Source organism: Delphinus delphis, chromosome 14, assembly GCF_949987515.2.
Source record: "Delphinus delphis chromosome 14, mDelDel1.2, whole genome shotgun sequence".
Classification (NCBI taxonomy): domain Eukaryota; kingdom Metazoa; phylum Chordata; class Mammalia; order Artiodactyla; family Delphinidae; genus Delphinus; species Delphinus delphis.
This window is the reverse complement of record NC_082696.1, coordinates 1,999,271-2,026,903: the sequence shown is the minus strand read 5'-3', so window position 1 is coordinate 2,026,903 and position 27,633 is coordinate 1,999,271. Positions and strand designations below refer to the sequence as shown.

General features: G+C 42.5%; 1 protein-coding gene across 12 annotated transcripts in view; it reads left to right on the top strand.

Annotated features, from left to right (window-relative positions):
* Nucleotides 1-27,633, top strand: part of AFDN (afadin, adherens junction formation factor) — a 138,756-nt gene that overhangs the window by 36,766 nt on the left and 74,357 nt on the right. For 6 of the 12 annotated variants that reach the window (XM_060029641.1, XM_060029637.1, XM_060029634.1 and 3 more), the window contains exons 2-8: nucleotides 3,688-3,883; nucleotides 7,075-7,190; nucleotides 8,908-9,071; nucleotides 11,551-11,711; nucleotides 18,797-18,954; nucleotides 25,707-25,818; nucleotides 26,963-27,130. In XM_060029641.1, coding sequence (XP_059885624.1) covers nucleotides 3,688-3,883; nucleotides 7,075-7,190; nucleotides 8,908-9,071; nucleotides 11,551-11,711; nucleotides 18,797-18,954; nucleotides 25,707-25,818; nucleotides 26,963-27,130 — 1,075 coding nt within the window. The remainder of the gene's footprint in view (nucleotides 1-3,687; nucleotides 3,884-7,074; nucleotides 7,191-8,907; nucleotides 9,072-11,550; nucleotides 11,712-18,796; nucleotides 18,955-25,706; nucleotides 25,819-26,962; nucleotides 27,131-27,633) is intronic. The other 6 variants (XM_060029645.1, XM_060029644.1, XM_060029635.1 and 3 more) reach the window with 3 other exon arrangements.

The following is a 27,633-nucleotide window of genomic DNA, read 5'->3' as shown; positions in this document are numbered from 1 at the left end:
TATTTTAAATGCTGTTTTATCTTGGGTGATAGGTGTAACCAGCACTAAGGAGGGGAGGAGTCTTTTTTAAGGAAATGTTTGCCTTTATAAAATTACGGCCGTGTTGGCTGCAGCAGCATCAGAATTCCAGCTGGCTACTGATTGCAAGTGTAAAGTTTTGTTTTTCAGAGTTCTGATCAGGTGAGAACAGACAACCATAGCTGGAGGCATCAGACATTGTTGCTGGAAGTTTTGACTCAAATGTGTTTTGATTTTTATGTGTGAAGCATTGGAGACCGAGGGAGGACCTGGACTGTGAATGAAAGCTCCTCATCTCAGAAGAGCTGCCGTCTGTGGAGCGGCCGAGAGGAAGTCACCTTAGGAAGGGGCCCAGGCACTGCTGGCGCCTCCACTTTATAGTTGAGGGCATCCGAGCTCACGTGGGTGATGAAGACTCCCTCAGGGGTGCCTGCTCTCCTGTGCCCTGCTGTGCCTCCCCCGGGTGTCCCCCTGCGCCGGGCTGGGCTCTGTGGGGAGTGGGGGCCATGAGGGCACCTGCAGCTGAGCACGTGCTGTCCAGGTCTCCAGCCCCTCTGAACCTTCGCTCTCAGTTACTCAGCTGTCCACTTGTTTCTTCTGGGGCTCCTCTGGTGCCTGCAGCCCGCCACTTGGTGGCTGTGTGATTGTAGCTCATGTGCTTAGCCTCTCTGGACCTCCTTTTTCTTTTTTCCCCTGTGCAGTGGGGCTGATGGTAGTACCTAACCCTTAGTTTGGGGAATTAAATGCTGAACCGTCAGTATCTGGCACGTGGTAGACACTCATATATATTAGTTAGTTATTACTGTGTGTTAGTTTGGTCACTACATGCCCAGTTTTTAGGTGCAGGAACTTGATTTTAGCAGTCTTCTCAGGTTTGATAAAATTCTGTGGACTTACTCACACCAGCCAAAATTAGCTGAATGATCGAACAGAACGCTAATGTGTTCATTCATTAAGGGACCACCCCAGTGACGACTCTACTCACATGTTCTGTGTGATGTCAAGGTCACCAGGCAAACTAATTAATAGTTATTTATTAATACTTATTTAGTGCAAATGAAATCAAATCAAAGGTCGTTTTTATTGGCTACTTTATTTAGGCTCGACAGACCTGGAGAATTTTTTCTTTAAAAACATCAATAGAAATATTATTACTTCTCTGTAGACAGCTGTTGCTTGCTGGAGACCTGTATCTGTAACCCTGGGTTTACTCTATTTAAGAAAAAATCTTTTATCTCAACATTTTATGTAAGATCAGTAGCTGAAACACATCAATAATGGAGGGTTAATATTTGTAGTTTTCTTTGTACCTATAAAGGGTAGTAATCTGTACGTGAGGGACTTTGATGAGGGTGACCAAGGATACGGGGGGCTGTCTCCAGGCTTGCCTCCATCTAGTTCTAGATGCTTTCCTTTGTTCTTGCCCAGCTGGGGTGGGCAGCCCCTCTCAGCCACAGATGCTGCCTCTGTTCCTTCAATGTCTGGTAGTTGGGAATTACTTGTTGGCCGTTCTCAGAGAAGCTGGTGCTTTCGTGTCTTTCGGGACCTGTAGGTGTATCTAGCTGTTTTATTCTCATCACAAATGATGTATTTAGAACAACCCAGTTATCAAAACGATTGAGTGCTACGGAGGGTAATCTAGAGAGGTGTAAGGGTGGGCCTTCAGAGGAGACTGCTGGGTGCAGCGTAAAGATGATTTCAGGGCGGCGGTGGTGAAAGGAGCGGAATTCTGGGATAAAAATGTGACTCCCATAATAAAAACTTCAGTGTGTGACCAGGTTTCCAGACGAAGTGTTGTTTTCTGAAGTGCTGCCTCAGGGGCCTGTGGAGGAGGTTGGTCGGCAGGAAGAGTGAAACCTGGAATGGGGATCCCTGAGTGACTTCCCGGGGCTGGGGCCAGGGGAGCCATGTGGAGAGTGTTGAGCACCGTGCCTGGGGCAGATGCGTGCTGAGGAGGCCTTGGCTGTTCCTGGCGTTGACCCGAACCTGCGTACAGATTCTGAGTTGAGGGCATCTCTCCCGTGCATCCTTACTTACGGCCTTTAGGGTTGCCAGACTAACATGGAGATGGAGATATTTATTTTTAAAGGATATCAGCCTAATTTTTTTTGCTGCTTGACCCAGGCCAGACAAAGAAGACTCCTAATTCATTAAGCTTTCTCAGCTCTCACCCCGTAACCGTGGTCCTGCTTCATCCCAGAGTCTGTGGTTCAGTGGTGTTCTTCTGACACACATGCTCACTTACCTGTGTTTCTCCCCGGGGCAGGGGGAACAGGGAGGGCGGGTGGCCCAGTGGGCAGGGTCTGGGCGAGCACAGTAAAAGCTTCGTTGCTAGAAACGTGCCTTATGGTCTCGTTTTTCCGGTTTAACTTTCGAATGGTTACACCATTAACCCCATTCTATCAATAATATTCGATTTGCCTGCCTTTTCTTCAGATAAATACTTCCCAGTTCATAATTTTCAGTGAAGGTTAGGCTACTGGACTGGGACGTGGGCAGAAGCTTGACTGTGATGGTCTCTGAGCTGCAGGAGAAACTTGACGTCTGAGAGCGAAAGCCACTGCGAGGAAGAAAGCGAGGACTGATTTATCCGACTGGGTTTTGACAAGGTTTTGGATGGATTCTGGATACATTTGGAGGTGGAGAGACTCCATGTGTCAGACGTGGCGGGGAGAGAAAGGCGGCCGTTGAAGAGCAGCCCGGCCGAGGCTTTTTGCTGCAGGAGGCTGAGCACAGAACCTCGGGGTCGGGTCACAAGTGCTCCTCAGGAGTTGGCGGGGAGCTGTGCTTTGTTCTGTGTTCATGGGAGTAATGGGGTGCACGGGAACCCTGGACCTCACTCTCTTACATCCCCAGATAAAGTGTAACCTGCCAAACAAACACAGATTCTCTTTGATGCGATGGTTCCCAGTCTGTGGGATGTGAACTGCTGAGTCTTATTTTTACAGTGATAGCAAAGGGCCTGAATAACCATCTCGTAATTGATTGAAAAGAAAAAAAAAAAGGAAGCCATGGGAAGGAGCCTTCCACAGTCACATGGGCTTCAGCCTGCTTGAAGTAGTCTTTGGTTGACATTCTGTCGAATTTTTCTCTAGAAGTAAGGTTTTAAGAAAAATCTAAATTGTGTCTGTTGATTTGGGGCAAGTAGTTCATAGTGAAAATTACTTACAATTACATTCCGCGAACGTTGAGTTTCCATTCTTCACATTCCTGGTAGGATTGGGGTTAACATCTCCCCTCTGCTTTTAGAACGGTCTCTTCATTTAGGCTTTGTAATCTCGGGATGGGCTGGCACCTCGGGCAGATAGGCGTGTGGACTTCAAAGTTCAGTGGATCTGGGTTTAATTCTGGATTTGCTGCGTAACCAACTGCTTGAGCAAGATACTCAAACTCCGTGAGTTTTAAAGACCAAATCTTGAGAATTGGGTTTGGGCATAGTATCTGCTTCACTGGTTGTTATAAAGACGTGATAAAACGATGCCTGTCCAGGTGTGCCTGGCGTTTGCTGACGGCTCTGACGTCAGGTGCTCCACAGCCGTTACCTTATACTTGAGACACGTAAGAAGGAGACAGATTGTAAATAACTTGTCCCAAGTCACATAATTAAATTTGAAGACATCATTTTAGGATGTTGTTTTTCCAAAAATGTATCATTTGTTTTCCTTTTAGGATTTGGAGTTCCATGGAGTGATGAGATTTTATTTTCAAGATAAAGCTGCTGGGAACTTTGCAACAAAATGTATCCGGGTCTCTAGTACCGCCACCACTCAGGACGTGCTGGAAACGCTCGCTGAGAAATTCCGCCCTGACATGCGGATGTTGTCATCACCCAAGTACTCCCTGTACGAAGTGCATGTCAGCGGAGGTCAGTGGACACAGACGGGGCTTGGGGGCCCTGCTTTACTGCTGACCCCCTCTTTCTTATTCTGGAGGGGCCGGGGAAGCAGTTAACGGGTTGGCAAAACTCGAGTATGTCTGCGAAATGTCCTCATAAGTTCCTAGTAGGTGCATTTATTTGTTGGGAGTTAGAATGAATAGATTAGTTTTACGTGTGCTCACTTCTCCAAAGATAAGTAGCACAGCGTTTCATAATTGAAATTCTCCAGCAGGTCTGTCACATACATTCATGGTACAGTAGGCTGCTTAATTTTGGAGAAGTATTTCATGTAACTCTTCTGCATAGGTTATAATATTACAATTAACGATAACCCAGTGTTTTATGAGTACAGTATTTTATGAGTAAAACCCAGTGTTTTATCATGCTTGCTGTAATACTTTTGTAATGTGAAACAGTAACGTTCTTTTTTTTTTTTTTTTTTTTTTTTTTTTTTTAGTAACGTTCTTTGGGAACAATTAGGACATCTTGAGGAAACTCTCTTATGTAGTTAGTAGTTTCTCCTTGTTTTAAGATTTGAAATTTCTGAAAGTATCCTATATATCACATGGCAATTGAAGTTGAACTGATTAGAAATGTAGAAATTTATAAAATTTTTTATGAATGCTTTTGAAGTACTGAGTCACCTGTTTAAAAAAAATAACAAATTCCAGTTAATGCAGTAAACAAAGGATTGTATATAGTACAAGCCCAATTTGAATACCTGTTTTAAGTTTCAGCCACAAAACCTGTTGGAACATAATTTATTTTTCTTATCTTCAAAAGTACAGCTTTCTTTGTACATTTGAAATTGGGCTGAAATTTTTGTAGTGTGTGGAATTCAGGTGTCACCAAATGCTACCAGTATTATATTAGGTAGGCTGTACTTGTTTATCACTCGTTTAAGGTTACTAGGGTATCACCTACATAAATAATACCCAAACTGAATTTGACAATAGTGGATGGTCTCAATTTTGGACGTTTTTTTGAGGTTGAATTCTCCTTTTACCTTAGAATCTTTTTAAATAGGTTACAAAGAGGAAGAAAGTATTTCTCACTTTCAGCCCTCTTCTCGCTGCACCATTGGGTCATTTGAATGCTGCCAAGTGAGGTCTTTGAAATGCTATCTAAGATTGGGATTTGAGATCTAAAAATGGAATGGGTTTGATTTTTTTTAAAGAACATTTTTTCTTTAAACTTTCTTTGCTAGATTTGTTTTTAATTAAAAAGTAAAATATGTTACTTGTAAGGGATGAAAACACAAGGAAGGTGTGTAAAGAAGGAAGTGTTCACCATCTTCCCCCGCCCCTGCAGTGACCACTAGGCTGGCCTGGCCGTGTCCTCCTGCACCTTCATACCCCGCCAGCGTCTCAGAGAGGAGCAGACCCTGGCGTGCAGGTTCTCAATCTCTTTCGGGTCACGGAGCCCTTAGTGTGTCAGTAATTGTTTTAGTGGCATCTCTAGGCCAAAGGAAATACCTAACAGTTCATTTTACTGCATAGATTCAGACGCGTTCATCAGGATTCATGCTTTAACAGCTTGGTGGATGTGTGAAAAAACAGCACAGATCAGATGAAAGGAAAACTGAAAATTTCATCCCGTTCTTAACCACAGTTGCTCCCTGACGGGGCACGTGTGCCTCCTGGGCCCTGCCCAGCTCCTGGGTGGGGGCAGTGCCCTCCTTTCCTGTTCACATTGGTTTGCGGGCAGTGCTTGTTTCTACAGCGCCGTGGAAAGCCCGACGTGACCCTGGTGGGACAGTGCGCAACCTGGTGGGAACCAGCAGCTCCTGCAGCATCCGGCAGGTGCAGCTCGTTTCGCTGGAAATGTAACGTGCTCCTCAGTGAGCCGCTGGACACCGCAGCTGCTGTGTGAACCAGAGCGCTGGCCCAGCACCATGGAAACGCCACTCTCAGCCCTTCTCTGCGTTAGGGTTCCTTGTGTGAAATCAACTGGAAAAGTAAAAAGGATTCTGCTTTTCTAACATAAGGCAGAAGATACCTTAAGTCACGAAGTTGTAGCAGGGCCCTAATTATATTTGCATGCAGTAGTTAGGCACGCATGCTTTACAACAGCTCACCTTGTTTTTGTTTTATGATTTAGACTTAATTGTTCGTAAGATTGGTTCTCTAAAAAACATGCCATGAGGGATTTTGATCTAGTGAAGATTCTGCAACACGAACAACTTGGTAATTTTGGTTTTGCAGCAGGAATTTGGAACTTCTTGATCCAATATGGGACTTACTACTCTTTTCTCATATTTTCAGTTGATAAAATAATGACTTAGAATTTTTTTCCTGTATTCTGATCATTAACACTGCTGTTTACCTATAATATTCACTGAAAGCCTCTATAAACTATCTTCTCAGTTTGCCCCGTTGACTTGTTTCCTGTACCAATGTCATTCACCCCCTCTGGTCTCACTGCTTCCTGTCTTTGCTGCCCGTGTTGTGGTGCATCCTGTGTGCGTTTACCTGGGTAATCCTTGCCAGCTCTCGGCTTCTAGTAGGTGGTCAGGCTGTGTAGGGCCCTCAGTGGGCTGCCATGAGGCTTGTTAGGTTTCTAGTAAGGGAGGAAGTAGTCACTTAACATAGCACTTCATCGACAGAGAAAAGGCTGGTGCTTCATGGTGGGAGGGGCTGTGCGGGTCGAGGAGTGTGCGTTTTGGAGACGAGAATCAGAGGTACAGGGGGAGGAGGGAGAGTGAAGACTGATGGCGGTGGTGCCGTTTCTTGACAGCATCTTAACATTAACATGAGAAGAAAAATCCCATGAATCAGTGGAACTTCTGTGTGATATTAACATTATTTCTGTATTTTCCAGTCGTATGTGAGGGAATTTGATTTATAGAAACAAACGTACGGCAAAGCCCTGCTTATAATTTTTTCTAGTCCATGTGTATTTCTCTTATTTTCTGGGTTAGATTCTAAATGTTGCCAGGAAGCTGTGCCTGGTCCGTGTCTGGCATTGGACATGTGCTAGTACACATACAGTAGCACCAAAATACTGAATTAGTCATTGAAACTCTAACTTCACAGTGTGAATTACACTTCAGCCTACCCGTAAATAATCAAGGGAATTAGGTATGTTTGTCTATAAAATGTATCGTGTATCAGAATGTCGCATTGGCTAGTGCCGTTAGCTAACCACGGCTTATTTCTTTTTCTTTTCATGTTGTGAAGAAGAAAGAAGATTGGATATAGACGAGAAACCCCTTGTTGTGCAGTTGAATTGGAATAAGGATGATCGAGAGGGCAGATTTGTCCTTAAGAATGAGAACGATGCCATGCCTGCTAAGGTGAGGCCTTGGGTCTTGGCCCGTGCTGTGCCTGGCCTGCGTCTGACCGCGTGTCGTGTTGGAGGGGTTCATTCTCTGTTTCGCTTCTCTTCCTGAACTACCCTTTTACCCCCGTCCTGGAACATAATTTAAAAGTAGCCCAGCTTCTCCCTGCTCCATCCTCTGTGTCACTGAATAATCCAAAATATTACTCCTTCCTTTTCAAAGAAGAGTTATGTAAGCTTTTGTTCCTAAGAGACTTAATGTTCAAATCAGCTTCAGGTTTTTTTCCCTAAATTATAAAGTCAAAATAGGTTTTAATAGGACTCAGAAGGGAAAATAAAACTTTAATAACCTATTTATATGTGAACTTCTAGATACAACTTAATAAGGCATATTTAAGACCTTTTTCATGTTATATGTGTAAGGTTAGAAATCAGTAAACTTCCTTGAGTGTCTTTGGATGATGAAATACAGTGAGTCTAAAACTTTCTCAGGTAGTAGGATGTCTGGAATTCCTGTGCTACTGTTCTTTTTATGTGGAATACTATGAAATATTGATACAATTTTAAAACAATTATAATTCTGTTTTAAGTCAAGTGGCCTCTTACACTAGAATTCAGTATTGACAAGTGATAGCAAATGCAGAGGTTAAGAATATTTTGAGGAAAATCTTGTATTTAATTTTGTGCCCCAGCAGGCTGGGGGGAAAGTACCATTATTTACTTAGGGCAGCAGTTTTCACATTGTCTGTGTCATGTCCTCTGTGTTCCTGTTCCTGCGCTCCAGGGACTTTTATTGCCGTTGTGGCGAACACATGTGATACAAGAACGGATACTTTGTGTGTGTGTGTGTGTGTGTGTGTGTGTGTGTGTGTGTGTGTGTGTGTCTGTCCATGTTTTATTTTGTTTCTGCACCATGATTTCAGCTGATGTACCTTTTCACGGAGCCACAGATCCTGTTTGCTGTGTAGTAGAACTCTTCTGGGGTCGGGATGACAGGAGGGTGCTGGGGTAGCTTGCAAGGAAGCGGAGATGCTCGCTCTCAAAGCAGAAGGCAGTTTTCTTTCCCAATAAGATAATCTTTTATTTTTCTTGATTCTTTACCAGCCAACCTATTAAGTCACATAAAAATAATCTGTCTCTGTGTCATCTGCTGGCAGGCCAAGTTATAAATTAAGAATAAGGAAACAAGTAAGATCTGGAAAAGAAATTAGAAGTTTTTGCACAAACACAGTACTTATAACTTTGCTTCATAAAAGCCAGTTTATTAGGGCTACTCTTAACATTTCTTTTGAAGTTAAAACATATTTAAAGTAGACGATGATTCAAACACTTAGTTATTTCCGTATTTTCATTAGTTTCCTTTTATTTAAGTTACTTCATGTAAATTATTTGGATTTTTATTTATTAAAAATAATAAATAAGCTGGTGTGATTCCAACCCCAGTTTTCTAACTGGGTTTGGATTTTCTTGTGTGTTTGCTTCCTTGGTTATAGTTTTGAATTAAGATACAATTTACACACGGTGAAATGAGATCTTGAATGTGTACGTTTTGATCAGTACACTCACGTAACTGTCGGCCCATCAAGACAAAGAACGTTTCTCACCCCAGACCTTCCCCTGCCCCAGTGGCTCTGTTTCTGGCCGCAGTGTATGAGGTGAAGTTAGCCAAGCCATAGATAGCTTTATGTCATTCTGTGTCATAGCCAGTGTAGTGATAATGTTACTTTTATCAGAAGGCTCAAAGTAACGGACCTGAAAAGCAGGAAAAAGAAGGTGTTATCCAGAACTTCAAGAGAACGCTCTCAAAGAAAGAAAAGAAGGAAAAAAAGAAGCGAGAAAAAGAGGCAATGAGGCAGGCGTCTGATCGAGACGATAGACCTTTCCATGGGGATGACACGTAAGTTCATTTTGGAAATATTCCTGGTTCTTTGTGTTCTAAGCCCGGTGTTTTTCGTGCAGCAGACCTCATTAAATTACCAAGTAAAGGCCGAAGAGGGTGCGCCTCAGGTAAGTGCACTGGGGCTCGTGCTGGGTCCTCGGCGTCGAGGGAAGCCGGTGGGGCTCTGACTGAGCTGCACGCGTCGCTCACAGGGCTGGTCTCGCTGTGCGCGCTCTTCTTAAAGATGCGGACTGATGAACAGTATTGCCGTTCCTGGGTAGACTGGGTGCAGGGTGTTCTTCGTCTCTGCCTGGCCTTTCCTTTCCTTTCTGTTGTTTTGGTCCTTAAGGCAGCAGTGGATTCTTAGACACCTCAGGTCCGCTTAACACCTGATCAGAGGTTGGCAAGACCAGTGAGAAAAGCTGGTGTTCGCTTTTCAGGTTCAAATGCACCATCAGGTTCACTCCAGCCCCCGCCAGCCCCCCTTCCTTATTCTCGCACAGCAGCCCCATCACAGGTGTCTTTGCCTGTCTGAAGGGATTTGAGCTTCTGACCTCGGAGCTGAGGGAATAAGGGAAACCGCTGTGTTTCGTTGTAACAGAAAGGACACGTGAGCAGAAGCTGGCCTTTCCTCCTCGCTTGGAGTCTCCTGGCCTCAGTGTCGCCTTGTCAGTTTTCAGTTCAGTTCATTCTCTTATCGTGGTTTCTCTTAGGCCTCTTCCTTGCCTTAGAGTTGACGGCATAGTGTTCTGTTTACAGCTTATTTTAGAAAGTCAGAGTAGATAGATTTGCCAGAAAGGGAAAAGGAGCTTCTTGTCACGTATGAACCCAAAGAGAGCCGTAGTTTGTTTATGCAACACAAATATATGCGCTTCATATATCTATGTAGAGAGTTTTTAAACAAGTATAATCAGTCTTTTGAAACCAGAACTTTTCACATGACATTTTTCCACTAAAATTATATGTATTTCACGTAAATACACAGTCAAAATATATATATGTTCACAAAAAACATACATATTAAATAATTTAAATGATTGTGCAGTATTCTATCGTATAGTTTTCCCATAATTCATGAAACCAGCCCTTTTCGTGTATTTGTGGAGAGTTTACAGGGTTTTTTTTGATATTATAAACGATACTCTGGTGAATATCCTTGTTTTTACAATTTTGAGGACTCCTGAATATTTCCTAAGGAAATGCTCTGGAAGAATGGTTCAGAGACCCCTTGGGATGCTTGTGTTGCCAGACAGCCCCTGGAAAGGTCTGCACAGCCCACGGGCCCTCTCGTTTCCATACCCTTAGTACTGCTGAGTGTAACAGAGCAGAGTACGGTCTCTGCAGTATGCGAGACCTTCAATAACTCGAGCTTACTGTATCATTAACAAGGTAGATGTCTCTCTGCACGTTTATTAACCGTTGCTATTCTGCTGCTGCTGCGGTGACCTCTTCAAGTCTTTTTTCCATTTTTTGGTTGATTCTAAGTGTTGTGTGTGTCTTGAGGATATTAACCATTTGTCAGTGAAGGGAGTTTACTTTAGAGTGGAATTTGAGCCCATTGTAGAGTGCATCCAAATGGATTTAGATATTAATCTGTTAGGCAGAGACGCCTATGGGATGCACATGAACTCTTGACTATAGTATTACATAGTAAGGCTCTACTTAGTGTATTTATACAAGAGAAAGAACTTGTATACATAGATTGTTCATATATGAAAAATACCAAGGAAAAGGAGAGTTTAGAACTTAGGCTACAGTTTGTTCTATTTATTTAGTTTATAGGGGGATAAACTATTTGTGTTAAGGAAATGAGCTACTTAAAATGAGTTAAGTTTAACTTATTGATTCGAAGCTTGACTGACTTAATGAAATTATTTTGTGATTTTAAAAATGGCATCCTTAAAGTATATTTATCAAAGTTTAGTCAAGCATATCAATCTTACCTAAATATTTAGTTTTCAACTCATCATTCTATACAGTTGACTCGTTATAGGAACTTACGGAGCAATTTCCTTTTAAAACTTTCGCTTCAAGAGAGTGAATGGTGGTAAATCTCTTAGTTGTTAAAAAATCAGGCTGTTTGAGTTCTTCAAGATTACTGTAATTTGAAGACAGATTTTTACTAAAGTATGTTCAATCCTTTATTTCTAGTGGTTGGAATGTTGTATCCCTCATTTAGTCTATTTTAAGATAACCGTGGTAGAAAGAACTGAAATGTATAATTTATACATTCTAGCTTTATTAATGAATACTCAATAATTAAGTTCTGTAAACTCACTATAAAATTTTAATTATAAATTTCTGCTTGGTTCAGTATTTCAGCTGGTATTGAGAGGAAGTGTATTCTCTATCCCTAGTAATTAACACGTGGTGAATGGTACGCGGCAGAACTGTGTAGGCTAGTAACGTCTGCCATTTTGAGTTTTGTATGATTTCAGTATAATTGTTTCTGATATAAAATTTAAAAAATCTTGTTATTGCCTTTTTCTCCTTACAGCGAAAATTCTCGACTGGCTGCTGAGGTTTACAAAGACATGCCTGAAACTAGCTTTACCCGAACGATTTCTAATCCCGAGGTGGTTATGAAACGACGGAGACAACAAAAACTGGAAAAGAGAATGCAGGAATTTCGGAGCTCAGATGGGCGGCCTGATTCAGGTGCAGACTTTGAATTGTTTTTCTGTTATATTTGTTGTAAAGTCTATTCATTTCATAATCCTTTTTATATATGCATGAGGCCCTGAATAAGTGAAGTTAATGGGCGATGTGACCTGTTCATAGCAAGCGTGTGCCATGTGTGTCTGGTACAAAGTCAGTTTTGCCTTCAATACGTTTAGTTACGTATTTATCCCCAGTATGGCTTTTTTTTTTTAATTCTGGAAAATGTCAAGTATATACAAAAGAATAGAGATATAATGAACTTCCCATGTGTTTATTACCAAGCAAGCTTCCATAATTAACACGTTTCATCTCTGCTTCTACATATATTGCTTTCATTCCCAGACTGTGTTATTTTTGAATCAAATCCCAACTTTCTCATTATCTCATCCATAAATATTTTGATATATTTACCTGAAAGGTAACAATTCTAAAAAAGCAAAAACAAAAATAAAGCAAACCATAGTACCACTATCACATAGAAGAGAATTGACAGTAATTCCTTAAAAATCATCAGGTACCTAGTCACTGTTCAGATTTTCCTGATTTGCCTCAGATAATTCCTTTAGTTGAGTCAGGATACAAATAAAACCTAAATGTTGCATTTGCAATTGGTTAATTTGTCTTTTATGCCTTTCATTCTAAAATCCCCTCTCCTCTCTTGTATCTTAACCTCTCAGTTTGCTTATTTGTTGGTTTGTTTTAAAACCCTAGGTTGACTGTCTTGTAGGTTCTGCTGGCGGCATCCTGTGCGCTTTGCCGCTGTTTTCCTCTTGTTTTCCTTGATTAGAGACAGGTACGGGGTGAGGGTTTTTGGTGGTAGGCGGTGGGACAGGAATAGTCACCTTAGTGTCATCCCCAGGTGAGCAGTGGTTTGTAAAATTTTAGTAAGCTCGTGGATGTAAAGCTTCTCAATGTCTGTCCATCTTTTGCGGTTATCGTCGTCTGATTCTTGAATGGTGGCTTCGAGCCAGCGGGGCTGTCTTCCAGCTGGCACCCGGGTCTGTGACGTGGCCCAGTGATCTCGAGAGCTTCCCTGGAGGATAGGATGTCTGCTCACCTCGTGCTTTCCTGCCCCGGCCTAGGAGTCAGCTCTTCCTCGGAGGAATCCTGTTCCTTTTGCTGGGATAAGTGTCTGGTTACTAGGAGCACTCTCTGTTACTGGTTAGTCTTTACTTCTAAGCCTGTTCAGTGGACAGAGCTTAGGAAATATGTGGTTTTTTACTACTTGGATTTTAGAAAATCTGGGTGTCTTTTCTCTAAAGGTAAAATTCTTCCCTCCTAAGAACAATAGAATAATTATTAACAACATAATTATATTAATCAGGTATAATACCAAAATCAAAATAGGGCTATTATTAATACCAATATGATACTGAAAACATTTTATTTAAGCGTCTTGTGAAATCTGTGCTGTTTGAAATCGCATATTCGATTCCTGTGTATGTGATTATATACCCACATGGTTTATACTGAGGTTTGTTTTATTTTACTTTTGACTTTGAAGGTTTGCTTCTTTAAAATTTAGTGTTGTTTAACAGTTTCTAGGTCAAATCTGCAAAACAAGGTACGTTTAGAGAAGTCCAGCTTTTTTGTCCCTGTGGACCCCTTGAATCAAAGGCAACATCCTGTACACATGTCCCACCGTGCTGTTTCCTGGAGATCACCCTGTATTTCTGAGGGAAATAAAGGTTAAAACGAGAAGTTAAAACACATGACTACTCTGTGAGCTATAAATTGGTTTTGTGTATTTTTAGCTATTTGATATAAAACTTTTATTTGTAATTAACCTCTAATTATACTCAGCAAGTAAAGTGGTTTTACTTGTTAAAAAATAATAGCATAATCATTTGTTTCAAAAACAATCCTTGTATTAGAAGGCTGTATCGTCGATCCAGCCTTTCCTAAGAATGTCTGACCTGGTAAGTCATCGCCTCTGCGGCTCTGTTGTAGCGCTGCGCTCCTGCTAGCTCACGCACGAGTTTTTAAGGTCTGAGTGCTGGGACTGGCGGCTTTTCTCTGGAGCCGGGTTTATAGCCGTTTTGGTTGGGAAGGTTGCTTAATTGTGGGCCCATTCTCTCGGCTCCAAGGCTGAGTCAAAGGGTGTTAGTCCCTATCCAGACCCTCTTATTATCCGATATGTTTATGTGGCAGCAGGTGGGATCTGTCAGGGGAAGCTGTGCTCACACTCGCGTCACACTCGTGGGAGCAGCGTTATTCTCTATTTTATTAGTGGTCTCTCTTACCTTACCTCCATTCACGAGGTAGTCTGTGGACCATGGTTCTGAAATGCATGGTTGCTTGATTCTGCCCACTTGACAGAAATTGCTGGTGACCCCATTTCTTGTGAGCTTGCCCAGAGCTTTGTGTTAGGGGGGCGTGTCATACGGCACCAGCCAAGGTGGGAGCCGGCCCTGAGACCTGGTTGTCTCTCCAGCATCATGGGTTTGCTTTGACCCTTAGTGCCTGTATGAACTGAGTCTCAATTACATGTTTCATGGGAATTATAGTATCAGTGATTCAAAAAAACTAGGACACTGAGAGACTTATTAGTTCTATAAATAATTTGATAGATGGCTTTTGACACCTAAATGATTATCTGTTTGTATATATTCTGTCTTGTTCAATCAGGAATTGAAAAAGACAAGAAAAAGAAAGTAAGGAGAAAGGAGGGAGAAACTACAGAGGTGAGGAAGGAGAAATGTAGTAAAAGTTTTAGGAAGGACGAGAGGAATGCTCAGAGGTACCTGCCACGTGCTAACCACGCTTCCGACCACGGGAAGGAGTCTGGCATCGTTATGGAAGTAACTTCCTCAGTGACCCCTTGAGGAATATTCAAGTATAGGCTCAGGGGTATGTGAGTCAGACTAAGGAGAGCTGGCTTAGAGTGTCAGTTTTTATAAGTAACTTAACAAAATCTTTTTATAAAAAGTATGTCTTTAATGTGGGTCAGGATGTAACATTATATATGTTGTTAAGATAAAGCAGGAAGCTTTTTTTTTCTTTTTTTTTTTGCGGAACGCGGGCCTCTCACTGTTGTGGCCTCTCCTGTTGCGGAGCACAGGCTCCGGACGCACAGGCTCAGCGGCCATGGCTCACGGGCCCAGCCGCTCCGTGGCATGTGGGATTCTCCCGGACCGGGACACGAACCCATGTCCCCTGCATCGGCAGGCGGACTCCCAACCACTGCGCCACCAGGGAAGCCCTAAGCAGGAAGCTTTTTGCAGGTAACTTCAGCCTGTGTCCCCAGAGATCCATATTTATTTTCCTGTGCCATTGGGGGTCCTTTGATGGAAGTATTTGGTATGATCTGTTAATAAACTGCTGAAAGTTTTAAGCTAGGGATTGAGAACACTTTCAGTTAGCCCAGGCCTCCAATCTGGAGCAGTTACTCTGAGAGCAGAATCTAGGGTTGATTTGAGGGAATTGTGGTCAGAAGCAGGTGTCCCTCTTCGAAGGCTCGTGTGGCCCCGGAAGGACCGAGTCTCTGAGCTCAGTCGGGGACAGTGGTCATGAAGAGAGAAAAGCGGGAGCGATGTTAAGAGAGAATGATCGGGAAGCAGCGCCAGCCTGAGTTTTCTGAGGAGAGGAGGCCCTCCGGATGCCGCCCTGCCTTGAGCAGGATGGATGTGGGTCTGGGTGAAGGAGCATCCAGAGGAGAAGACGGGCTTCGTCTGTGTGTCTTGGGAGGGGCCGGCGTGGTGTGGGGGGTGCCTTTAGGCTGCCAGCTCGGTGGCTGAGTGCTAGTCAGGGTGCCAGGTGGAGAGAAAGGTTCGGGGGCAAGCTGTTCTTGGGAGGCAACATCATGGGCATGGAAGAGATTTGGTGGAGGTAGGAAGTATACCAGTAATACGCGGCCATTGTTGAGAAGTAGGCCAAGAAAACAGGAACAAAACCTCCAGAGAATTAGGAGAGGAAATGGCAAAACACCCACTGGAGTAGAGCTTGTCTGTTACAGGGATGGTTGGGTGGAAGGAACATTTTTCTGTACAAGCTCCTAGGAAACCCTAAAAAACTGGATACTGTTGGCAGAATAGCTGTTTGTGGTTAATATTAATGCAGTCAAATATAGTAAGTTCAAGTGTTCTGTTGGTTTTTAATAAACAACTTAGAAAACTATATCCTTATAACCTACTGAGGCTGTTAGCTTAGCGCTTAGGTTGGTGAAGAATGTTGTCACGGGTGGGTAAGGTTCCCTGAGAGTAACAGCCAAGTCTGTAATTTTCCTGTCTTGTTCGCCCGAGCGTTGGTTCCCCAAGTTCTGATGACGTACTTAAAGAGATCTGACTCACTTCACAGTGGATCAGAAGTCATAACTTGTAACAAGCCTTGGCCCCGGAGCTCATAAAGTATTTTTAACACTCAGACGTTATTTACTTTCTTGATGTCTTCCAAGTATAATTGACCTCAGAATGCCCTTGGGAGTCAGCCCTTCTGCCTCAGTTTTCTTGTGGACAGCAGTCTTGGAGCTGTGGAGTGCTAGGACATGGACTCTGGAGCTGGGTTCCGGTAGGGACCCTTGTGTTCCGTGGGCCACGCTTTCTTCATTTTCTGAATAGGGGAATCATCCTCCCTTAATTTTAGAACTGAAATGTATATTTATACAAACAGATTTTAGTCGATGGTAGAATTTTAAAATGTTAGCTTTTCTTCTATCTCCCCTTCCTTAGGAAATTGGGAGGTATGTATTTCTGTTGTGATGATACTATGGTATTATGCTTTTAAACTAAAACCCTCTTAAATTAGACTGTATCCAGTCAGTTACTTATTAATCTGTCCATGGATGTCAGTGGAGTTTAGGTCCTCTCTACTGTTGTGTTACTGTCAGTTCCTCCCTTTATGTCTGCTAGTATTTGCTTTATGTAGTTAGGTGCTCATGTATAGGGTGCATATATATGAACTGAGTGTTCTTGTATTTATCCCTTTATCATTATGCAATGCCCGTCTTTGTCTTTTGTTATAGACTTTGCTCCAAAGTCTGTTTTGTCTGAGAGGAGTATTGCCACCCCCATTTTCTTGTCATTTCTGCTTGCATGAAATAAGTATCTTTTTCTTTCCCCTCGCTTTCAGTCTGTATGGGTCATTAGCTCTGAAGTAAGTTTCTCGTAAGCGGCGCATAGGTGCTTCTGGTTTTTTATCCAATCAGCCATCCTGTTCTTTGACTGCAGCATTTAGTCCACTGGCATTTGAAGTGATTATTGATAGCTATGTACTCACTGCCATTTTAGGACTTGTTTTCTGCTAGTTTTTGTACTTCTCTGTTCATGTCTTCTTTCTGTTTCTTCCCTTGTATTTTGATGATTTTTTTTAGTGGTACTCTGTTTTTTTGTTTCTAGTTTTTGTGTGTTTATTGTAGGCTTTTGATTTGTGGGTGCCATGGGTTTCATATATGTTGATCTGTATCTACTTGTGGTAAACTAGAAGTCATTTAAGTGCGAACACATTGTAAAAGATCTGCATTTTTTACTTCCCTCCCCTACACTTTGTGTTTCTGATGTCATATTTTATGTCTTCATGTTGTTGTCTTGTTTGTTTTCTCCCCCTGATTGCGACCCTGCAATCAGGTTACAAGCTGTTTGGAGCCTAGGACGATGACCAGCTCATGCTGTGTCCTCAGCGTTGGGACGGGCGGTGTAGGGGGACCTTATAATCCCTGTGAGTTTGTAGATAGCCTGACCCCTGGCCTGTGTCAGCAGGTCCGCGTTCTAATACCAGCCTGGGCTTGCTGGTTCTTCTTTTTTTTTTTTTTTTTAACATCTTTATTGGAGTATAATTGCTTTACAATGGTGTGTTAGTTTCTGCTTCATAACAAAGTGAATCAGTTATCCATATACATATGTTCCCATATCTCTTCCCTCTTGCGTCTCCCTCCCTCCCACCCTCCCTATCCCACCCCTCTAGGTGGTCACAAAGCACCGAGCTGATCTCCCTGTGCTATGTGGCTGCTTCCCACTGGCTATCTGTTTTACATTTGGTAGTGTATATATGTCCGTGCCACTCTTTCACTTCATCCCAGCTTACCCTTCCCCCTCCCCGTGTCATTGCTGATTATTCTTAAAAGACCAGTGTTACTATTTTATTGTAGTCAAGTTGTCATAACGCAGTGTGTGCCAGACTTGTTGAAAAAGAGGGTGTGAGAAACATTCAGTAGCCAGAGTAACTGCATTAGAATTCAGAAGGGGCAAAAAGGAGTCATAGAGATTTAGAATTTGCTTCAAGAGATCCACAGATGTTTAATCTAGCTCTTTAACGTAGAGGTGAGCAAAGGAAGTCGGGAAGCCTCCCCGAGGTCCCACGTAGCATGGGGATGTGGCACCTTGCCTGAGTTGCCTACCTGCCCCCAGTAGTCTTTCAGCTAGACTTAAGATTTTAGGGCTTAAAAATCTTAGATCATAAGTAAAAAGCAAATTATGACACCAAGAATGTCAGTAATAGCATATGTAGGATTGCATTAAAAAGAAATATACAGACAAAAAGAAAAGCTAAGGCTCCAAATTGCTCTGCTCTAGTTGACTTTTTTTCCTCCCGAACGAGTTCACGGCGAGAAATGACACTCTGGTTTGCAGCGCCTGGAAATGTACATGGAGCCCAGTGCTTTGGGGACAGGTTCCTTACGAAATGTCTTCGGACTCCAGCACCTGAAGCATCCTGATTTCTGGTTCACTTTTTTTAAAAAACTGAGTTATTTAGTGGGATTAATATTGTTTGGGGTTTTTAAGTTTCAGATTGTTGGTCAGGAAGTAGCGGAAGTGGGGAAAGCAGATGTCTAACGCTGTGTAGGTAAGGAAGTGAGAAGGCAGTCAAAGCAGGAGCAGCACTTGGAAGAAACCCCGGGGTTTCTTCCCTTTCTGTCCTTTCCCCACAGTGGAAATCAGTTCGTCATTATAAAAACTGCACGGGCTTGAAGGGAGGACAGAAGCAGCCGAGTCACACAGAACTACTCACCCAGTCTAGCACAGGATCACTGGGTCGGCATGTCCCTGCCAGTGTGTGTCACCTACCAGGAAGTGGGGATAGAATTCGTATACAGATCTCTGGTATTGGAATAAAAGTTGTGATCAAAGATGTCACAATGTTTTTTGCAGGTGGAACATTGAGAATTTATGCAGATAGTTTAAAACCAAATATTCCCTACAAGACGATCCTGCTGTCTACCACAGATCCTGCAGACTTCGCTGTGGCTGAAGCTCTAGAGAAGTACGGTCTGGAGAAAGAAAATCCTAAGGGTTATTGCATCGCCCGCGTGAGTACCTGCCACGTTGGTACTTACCCATATTACACGTGCTAGAACTTTGCATTTAAATGGAAAGATATTCTTTAAATGAAGTTAAACTTAGGCTGAATTTCTCCACACTGTATCGCTTAGAATCTGGTAAAACGAAACCACGTGTAAATATATATAAGAAACAACATTCTCCTTTCCATTACAAAAGTAATCTGTGTTCCTGCTGTAAACTAAGAAAAGTATAAAAAGGCAAATGGAAGAAAAAATCCTCTATAGTTCTAATACCAAAGGATAAGCGCTATTAACATTTTGATGTATATCCTTCCAGTTTTTATTTTGCATATCTATAGGTAACAGTTTTATTTTAGTAAAATCTGCTTTAATGATTTTTTTCTTAGGGTTTTTACTAAGATGTATCATAACGACCCAACTTTAAATAAATCTTGGTTTGCTGTTCATCATCAACCGACATTTGGCTGATAGGTTTAGTAGTCATCCGTAATTTCTTGGAGATAAAGGGTGTGTCTTTGACCCCAGTACTCAAGAAATACAGTGAAATTTTATGCCTCAGAGTTGAATTGGTGACGCTAAGTAAAATCAAGCAGATTTTCTCTTCTAAGACAAACTTTTTGGAAAATTATTAACCTTTAAGTCAATCACAAGTATATAATAACTTCTTTATACCCATTATTTCTCTGTCAAAATCTCATTGGAAGTAGATTTTTTTAAGAAGATATCCTTCTTTCTCTCATCTTAGCAATTGATTATTAAATAATGGAAGTGTGGTTACTTTAGTTCTTGCCCTCGCCAAGATTATTGAGAAATAATTAAAGTACAAGGTATTACATGTATTTAAAGTTTATAACACCATCGGCTTGGGCCTGCAGCACAGTGAACGTTTCCTTCACCTTCAGGAGTTTCCTTGTGCCTCGTGGTATTTTTGTGTTTCATTGTATGGATAGGTCACACTTTGTTCATCCATTCACCTGTTAGAATTTGCGTTGTTTCCAGTTTTCAGTTTTGGGCTCTTACAGTAAAACTGCTGTGAGCATACATGTGCAGGTCTTCTCATAGAAGTACTTTTTTTTTTTTTTTTTTTTTTTTTAGAAGTACTTTTTTTCTTGAGTAAATACTCAAGTGAATGGCTCCGTAGGAGGCATATGTGTAACTGTTAAAGAAACTCTTTCCCACCTGAGTATGCCATTTGCATCCCCACAGTCATATATGAGATGCCATTGCTCTGCCCCCACCCATGCTTGGTTTGGTCAATCATTTAAACTATTAGGCATTCTGATGGGTGTAGTTGTATCTCATTGTGGAGGAAATTTGAGTTTCCCTGATTATCTGTATACATGTCAAGTCCTGTGTATGATACGTGTACTGTGAATATTTTTTTCCCCGTCTGTGGCTTGGCTTTTCATTTTTAAGATGGTATCTTTCAGTGAGGAACAATTTATTATTTTGTTGACGTCCAGCTTGTTAACTTTTTAGTGCTCTGTACTTTCTGTATGAGAATTCGCTTCCTCCAAGGCTGCAGACACTTGTACCTATATTTTATTTTAGAAGTTTCATAGTTTTAGGTCTTACATTTGGGTCTGTGTGTTCCATTTCAAGGTGACATTTGTGTATGGTGTGAGATTAGGGTCGATGCTCATTTTCTTCTGTACAGATACAGAAAAAAAGACTTTATTTTCTCCCACTGAGTGCATTGGCACCTTGTTGAAAATCAGTTGGCCATATATGTTTGGTTCTGTTTCTGGAATCTTCTGTTTCATTTGTATATCTTATATCTTTTCACCAACACCAAACTGTTTTGATTACTGTGGATTTATGGTGAGTCTTAAAATCATATAAAGTCCCAGTTTTGCTTTCTCCTTTGGCTTTTAAAAATTGCTTTGGTTATTCTAGGTTATTTGCATTTACAAATAAATTTTAGAATCAACTTATCAATTTCGACATAAAACCTGCTGGAGTTGTGACTGGGTTTGCATTAACTCTGCACATGAATCCGAATGCTAACAGTGTTCAGTTTTCCAGGCTGTGGACAGAGTGAGTGGTCTTCTGTAAGCTCTCAGCAGTGGTTTCTAGTGTTGCGACAGAGAGAATTAAATAAAAGGCCTTGCTTGAGTTTTATGGCTTTTTTCTTTTTGCTGAAAAGCTGAGACTTTATATTCGGTTGGAAAAACCATTTGGTAGATGTGTAATTTTATGAATAAAGTTCAATTTTCATTTGAAAATAGATGAGAAAACAGATGTTTTGATTCCACTGAGATGACAATAAAGGATAAAGCCCTGTGGGAGTGCACGAGAACAAAGAGAGTGAGCGAAGGGGCCAGCAGAGCAGTTGTAGATGAGAGTCTGAAGAAGCGGGTGGGTTGTATCTAAGTTGCTGGACCTGCAGAGGGGGCAGCCGAGGGGAAGCGCGCAGCTGCCTGTCTCCCAGCGCCTAGCGGACTCCGGCATGAGGGGCTCTGGCACGTTCTGAGGCGGCATTGAAAATTGGGCTGAAAACAAATTGGGTGGAAAGTTTTTATAAGCAGTAGTAGCCTCCAGCAGACTGCCTTCCCATCCAGCTACTGCGTCGTCTCTCCATCCGAAGGCCAGAGTAAAACCGCTGGGGGAGGAGGCCTTGGCTTTGGGGGTGACTGGCATAGCAGGGTCTTTACCACAAGCAGGAGGATGGAGGGGAAGGCTGTACCCAGAAGATTGAAGGATTCCTCCCAGAAGGCACTTTCTGGTCAGAGAAGAAAGATCTGTATGGAAACTGACCTTTGGACGTCTGGTCCAGCAGCCGTCCTCGCCGTTACCGTCAGCTTTCCTGTGACTCGTTGTCAGTGTGAGTGGACGGCCCAGACTCAGTAGACATTTGCAAATGCCTTTAAAATGAAAGACAGACCGACACAGACAGATCAGAGAATCTGGAGATCCAAGAGACAAAGCAGATGGAGTGTGGGAGAGCTGAGAGACTCGGCGGACGGTGCATCCGGAGCACAGTGAGGAGAAGCGTGCGGGGGGCTCCTAGGGATTGAAAAGCCCAGGTAAATGAGGGCTGGGGGCAGAATGTCAGTGGAGGGATGAAAGAGCAAGTGGAGGAAATCTGCCGGAGGACAAAAAGAGAGGGGCTCCGGAATTTAGATGATCGGTGCAGAATATCTTAACATTTAGCCCAAGGAGGACCAGGTAGAAAAAGCAACAGGAAATGGAGAGATAGACGTTACCAAAGAAGCAATGCTAGACCATCTCCCAGGACTGAAGGATTTGAGTCTCTAGGTTGAAAAGGCCCACTAACTAATGGGACAGTTGCTTTGAAAAAGGCCCAAACCAGGGTGTAGTGAAAGTGCAGGAAACTAGAGAAAAAGAGAGGGTAATGATCGCAAAGAAGCAGGTTCAGGGCTTGTATCAAGGGTTGGGGGGCACAGTTGCAACAGTCACTTCAGCAGTAGCCGTGGACTCTGGAATTCAGGGAAGCCGCACTTCCTGATGCAGAGGGAACCAACTTCTAGCCATACCCTCGGTCAGGCGCCGGGCGGCTGGAATAAAGACGTTTTAAGACACACACGGCAAAAATCTACCACCCACGCCGCCTCTCTCAGTAAGGTGCTGGAGGACATTCTCCAGCAAAATCGTGGTGTAGGCCAAGAAAGGGAAAAACAGGAGAAAAACAGGGTGTCGCAGAACGGGCTCTAGCACAGCAGAAGGGAGTCCCCAGCGACGGGGAAGGAGCGTCTGGGGGTCGCTGTGTAGCCGTCCTCTGCGGCACCTGTTTCAGAGTGGAGGTGATGTCTGAGATGGAAAATATTCTTTAGAAGTACGGTGGTAAATATTAGTTTTAACGTCAAAATAAACAAATAGTCAGTAAATTCCTGAGTGTATTTCTGTAAAAACTTTTTTCCCGTGTTGTGTGTTATAGCAATAAACTAAATACTCATCGCTTAAGGAATACTTTGAATACCTTGTCATTATGAAACATTTTGAGTTAGACCAATACCAGTTGACTTAGACGTATTTACATTTTAAACAATACCCTATTTTTGGAAAAACAGTCACCATACAATAAAACCAAACAACAAAATTCCGTGTGTATGTATACGTGGGCACCAAGAAAGGTACATGCATAGGAAGACTACACACCAGCTTAACTACCTACATGAGGGGAGGGAGAGGAACAGGAGACTTCAAAATGTTACATGTGATCAAGCCACGCACCTTCTTATGTAAAAAAAAGAAAAAGCATAATTATAGAAAGCATGATCGGGAAAATACACTTATTGTCTCACAGATTTTTTTCCCCTCCTCCTTATGCTTCTCTGTATTTGAGTTTTTTGCGTTGAGCCTGTGTTATGTAGAATCAGAAGGAAGGACAGCAGAGCTCATTTCACTGTGGGGTGGAGGAAGGTAGATGGATGCTCGTGAGTATTTGCTTTTTGCTGCGCCTTTTCTTTCTTTTGGTCTTATTAGAAAGAGACTGAAAACCCGCCTTACTTTGGGGAGGGAGGGGCTGGGAGGGCGAGGTTGGGAGGATAGGTCATCGGGATAATCACGCATTCTCTCCAAAGGGAAAGAACCTGAGATTCAGGCCATGCTGGGCGTTTTCCTCCTGCAGGTGAGTTTGAGACAGGGGGACCCTGTTGTCATGATGGCTTCGTTGCTTTCCTGCTTGGGAGAAATAGCAGGATGGAGCAAGCATTAGTGTATGTATGGAAAATATATTTACACCTAAAGAATAATTGTGTCCACGGATTAATGGTAGATTTTGATACACGTTCCTCATAGTTTTGGTTAATAACTGCTGTAAAAAGTGTTCTTAGGATAAAACCAGTAAGACAGCGGTGTAAATAGGGTCTGCATTGCTAAACAGAGGGCTGACCCTTCTCCAGCTGGGTCCCTGTCAGGCTGTGAGCCCAAGGGCAGGAGCTTAGCTACCACTGCCCAACACTTGGGATTGCGCAAGCGTTCGCCAGGGCAATGTTAACTTTTAAGTGTATATAAATCTATTAAATAATTCTCAGTTCCATAAAGGTGCATTTGATAGGATATGTGGTAGTGAACTTTATAACATTTTTTTCCTTTCTTTAATTTCTGCCGTTATTTTTACTGATGAAAACCAGAAAGTGAAAGAACACCTTAACCAGGGCATGAAGTTATTGGGCTTTTACTGACGGTCCCTTTTGAGATCACTTGATGATTTCTTTTGAGGGTCGCCTAGTTTTGGTTTTTATTCCTCTCTGTTCTTGCGCATTTTCTTTCGCAAGCTTCAGGAGGATAAATTAGGAGTTGATTATTGTTTTAGCCTTGAGATGGAAGTCCTTTGTTTCCTTGCCGTCTCATCCATCATGTAGTATGTAGCCCTTTCATATTCATTCATTCATCTGTTATACCTACTCAGTGAATTTGTCAGTAAACATGTAGGTTCCTCTTATTTGTTAGATACTGTGCTGGGATGCAAGAATAAGAGCTGCCTTCAAGAGGTTACAGTACAGGGAGACAGACAGTCCGAGAAAGAAATGCAGGCAAGGAGCTCGAAATTAGAACGGAGGTCAGAGCAGGCTCCCTGGAGGAGTTGTACTTGGGCTGGGAGGTGAGAGGGCACGCTAGCTAGACCCGAAAGCTGGGGACGGGCCTTTGAGGCACAAGGGATCGTGGAAGCATGAGGTTTCGTGGCCCAGTCGAGAATTCGGAGAAGTTCTGTGTGACTGGATCTATGAGGATACGTGACAAAGACTGCGACTTAAAGAGATGAGTGAGGGTCAGGTCCTGAAGCAGTGTGTGTTCCAAGCCCACTGTACTACATGTAATACAAGACGCTGTGAGGAAAGGTTGGTTACTTTAGCATAAGGGTGTGTTGTAATAAACTTGTCTTTTTGGGGTAATTTGCAGCAGTGCGGAGCAGAGTTTTACAGTTCTGTGGAAGTCTAACCCATCTGGTCTATGCACACGATGATCTAATTGGGAGTGAGGTCTGTTAGGGTGACGTTATTACAGGAACTCCAGGCTGAAAATAATTCTCAGGTGCCAGTGCCTGGCTTCTCTTCTCCTGTTTTCTGTAACCGTGTTTCGGTTGGTGCGAGCGGTGGGGCAGAAGTCAGCGGGGGGTCGGAGACAGAGCCCTGCGGCCGCTGGTTCTGTTCTCTGAGTTACAGAGAGTTTTCTCGAATGATTGAGAAAAGTCGTTTGCTGTAAAACATAGAATAAAGAGTAATCCAGTGTTACAGATTTTTGAGTGTGGTGAATGCAGTATCTTAAAGCATTTGTTGAATGAACGGCCCAGTAATACGTCTAAATGATCTGATTAAAATTTAATCATAAAAACGAATTTTCTACAAGAAAAAGAAAGCTAATCTCTTGTGTGGTTATGTGATGGTTACACCCTAAAAGGTTACCTGTTAGATGAAACTCCACACTAAAACGTTTGGTTATGAAAGCTGGGTCCTGCAGTCCCCTTTCCCGAAGGCACTACGCACAGGTTGACTGTCGCGTGCAGTCTTTCCAAAAGAGAGTTTGTCAGAAAGCAGACTCAGGCTAGTATGGGCCGGGGAGCCGGGCGCAGAGCAGAGAAGCAGGTGAAGGAAGACGGTCCGGCTGGCTGGCCAGGCTTTCAGTTGGAAACTATTTTCCGTCACTTCTGTCAGTGTTTTTGAGAATTGTTCATTGTGTTTGACCAATTCAGTTCTATCTACAGTGACTTTTTTATTTCCTCAAAAACAATACATTCTTTCTTTTACATACCTGCTAATTGGGTGTAGTCACAGCTCATTGTTCTTCCCTCCCAGGTGGTGCTTCCTCCTGGGGCCCAGCATTCTGATGAGAAAGCTGCTGAAGAAATCATCCTTGATGACGACGAGTGTCCTCTACAGATCTTCAGGGAGTGGCCGAATGACCGAGGTGAAGAGTAATCTTATTTGTCCAAGACTTACCTCTGTGATGCGTTACACTCCGACTTGAAATATTAGTCGTTTAACTTACTGGAAGGTGTAGGAAGGTGCGCGTGGCAGTCTTTTGAGGGCTGTTTGCTGTGCAGGTTTCTGCCCCCTTCTTGGACGTGCTGGGTGGTTCCTAGGGGGTCCCCGCATCCCGAGGGCCGCTCTCTGCTGGTGGGTCTAGTGGGAGACCTGGCACAGACCGTTTTGTGGCAGCAGGAGTACCGTGTCCTGAAGAAGCTGGACTTCAGCCCCGTGTCAGGACGTGGGAGGTGGGTGTCTGTCAGCAGCGGGATCCTTTCCCTGCCGACCAGATGGACTGGTGATGTTTGGACAGATTTGTTGTGATAGGGAAAATAGCCTTCAACCCTAAATACCGTCTAGTAATTTAGTCATTTCATATAATGAATCCAGACTTTTCACTATCGAAACGATTTCTCCTAATTACGTCAAAGCAGTGAGGGTTTAAAGGTATGTTTTTTATGAAATAGAGTTTTCTTGCTTTCAGATACACATCTTAAGCTACCTGTCGCTCTGTGGAGGGCCTTTGCATTAATAAAGACATAAAAACTGACTGCCAGTCACATTTGCGTGTAGACCGCGAGTTTTAAACATACACTTGCTTAGTACCTTTTCTCGACAGTATAAAGCTAAACTTTATTAAAGTCAGATTGCTTTGAATTCTGAGTTAATTCAGTTGAATTAAATAGGATCAGGTTAACTAAGAATGCATGTGTGTTTGTGTGTGCATGTGTTATTACATGTGTGTATGAGTGTATTTATTGATCATAGGGTTCTTTACCAATAGAAACATTCATTTATTCTGAAACTGGAGTGTTGTCTTTCATGCATGTGATATGCTTGGGAGGGGGTTAATTTAAAATAATTTTTGGAAATTGCTTGCTAGAGTTTTCAAGAACATGTCAAGAGAGTAGTATTTCCTCTGTTGAGGGAAAGTGTAAATTGGGTAAAGCTTTTGCTTAATTATTCCCTGGGAGATGTTATTAAATTACATTTTCTTGATAAATCTTTGAACAGTTGATTGCCAGTCAGCTGGCCGTCTACACTCACTTGAGTCTGGTTGCTAATTTACAGTGTTACTGTTCTAGGGATTTTAGTCTTTCAGCTGAAGAGGAGGCCACCAGACTACATCCCAAAGAAAAGCCAGAAGCACATGGATGGGAAGCCGCTGCACGGGAAGGAGCGAGTTGATGGGTCTGGCTACGGCGCTGCACTCCCACCGGAGAAACTGCCCTACCTCGTAGAGCTGAGCCCAGGTGAGAGGTGTTACCAGTGTACATTCTCAGCTTTACATGTTGTTCTTTTTAATGAATGTTATTTTAATTGGTCTTTCTTTTGACTGACAACCTTTTTAAGATCATTTATTTAAAAAAGTAACCATCATAAGATGGTATTCATTAAAAAAACAAAAACCCTTAATTAAGGTTATAGGATATGTATATCTATATGTATATGCATTAAAAATAAACTTCACCTGCACAGAAATAAATACTGAAAAACAGAATTTTAGTGAATATAGAGAATTTAAGAAGTTTAAATGATTTACTCCCTTTTAACTTTTTTTCCCAAAATAACCCTGTAAAATACTTAACTACTAAAAATGAGAAGCTGAAATGTAGTCCTCTTAGGACAGACGTCATGGAGGCAGGTGTGTGTGTATTTATCACACTGTTGCTTCATGTATGAACAGTGTCAAAAGAATATTTGTAAATTTAATTACACCTAAGAAGTCCACCTGTAAGAGGAGCGACATTTGCTT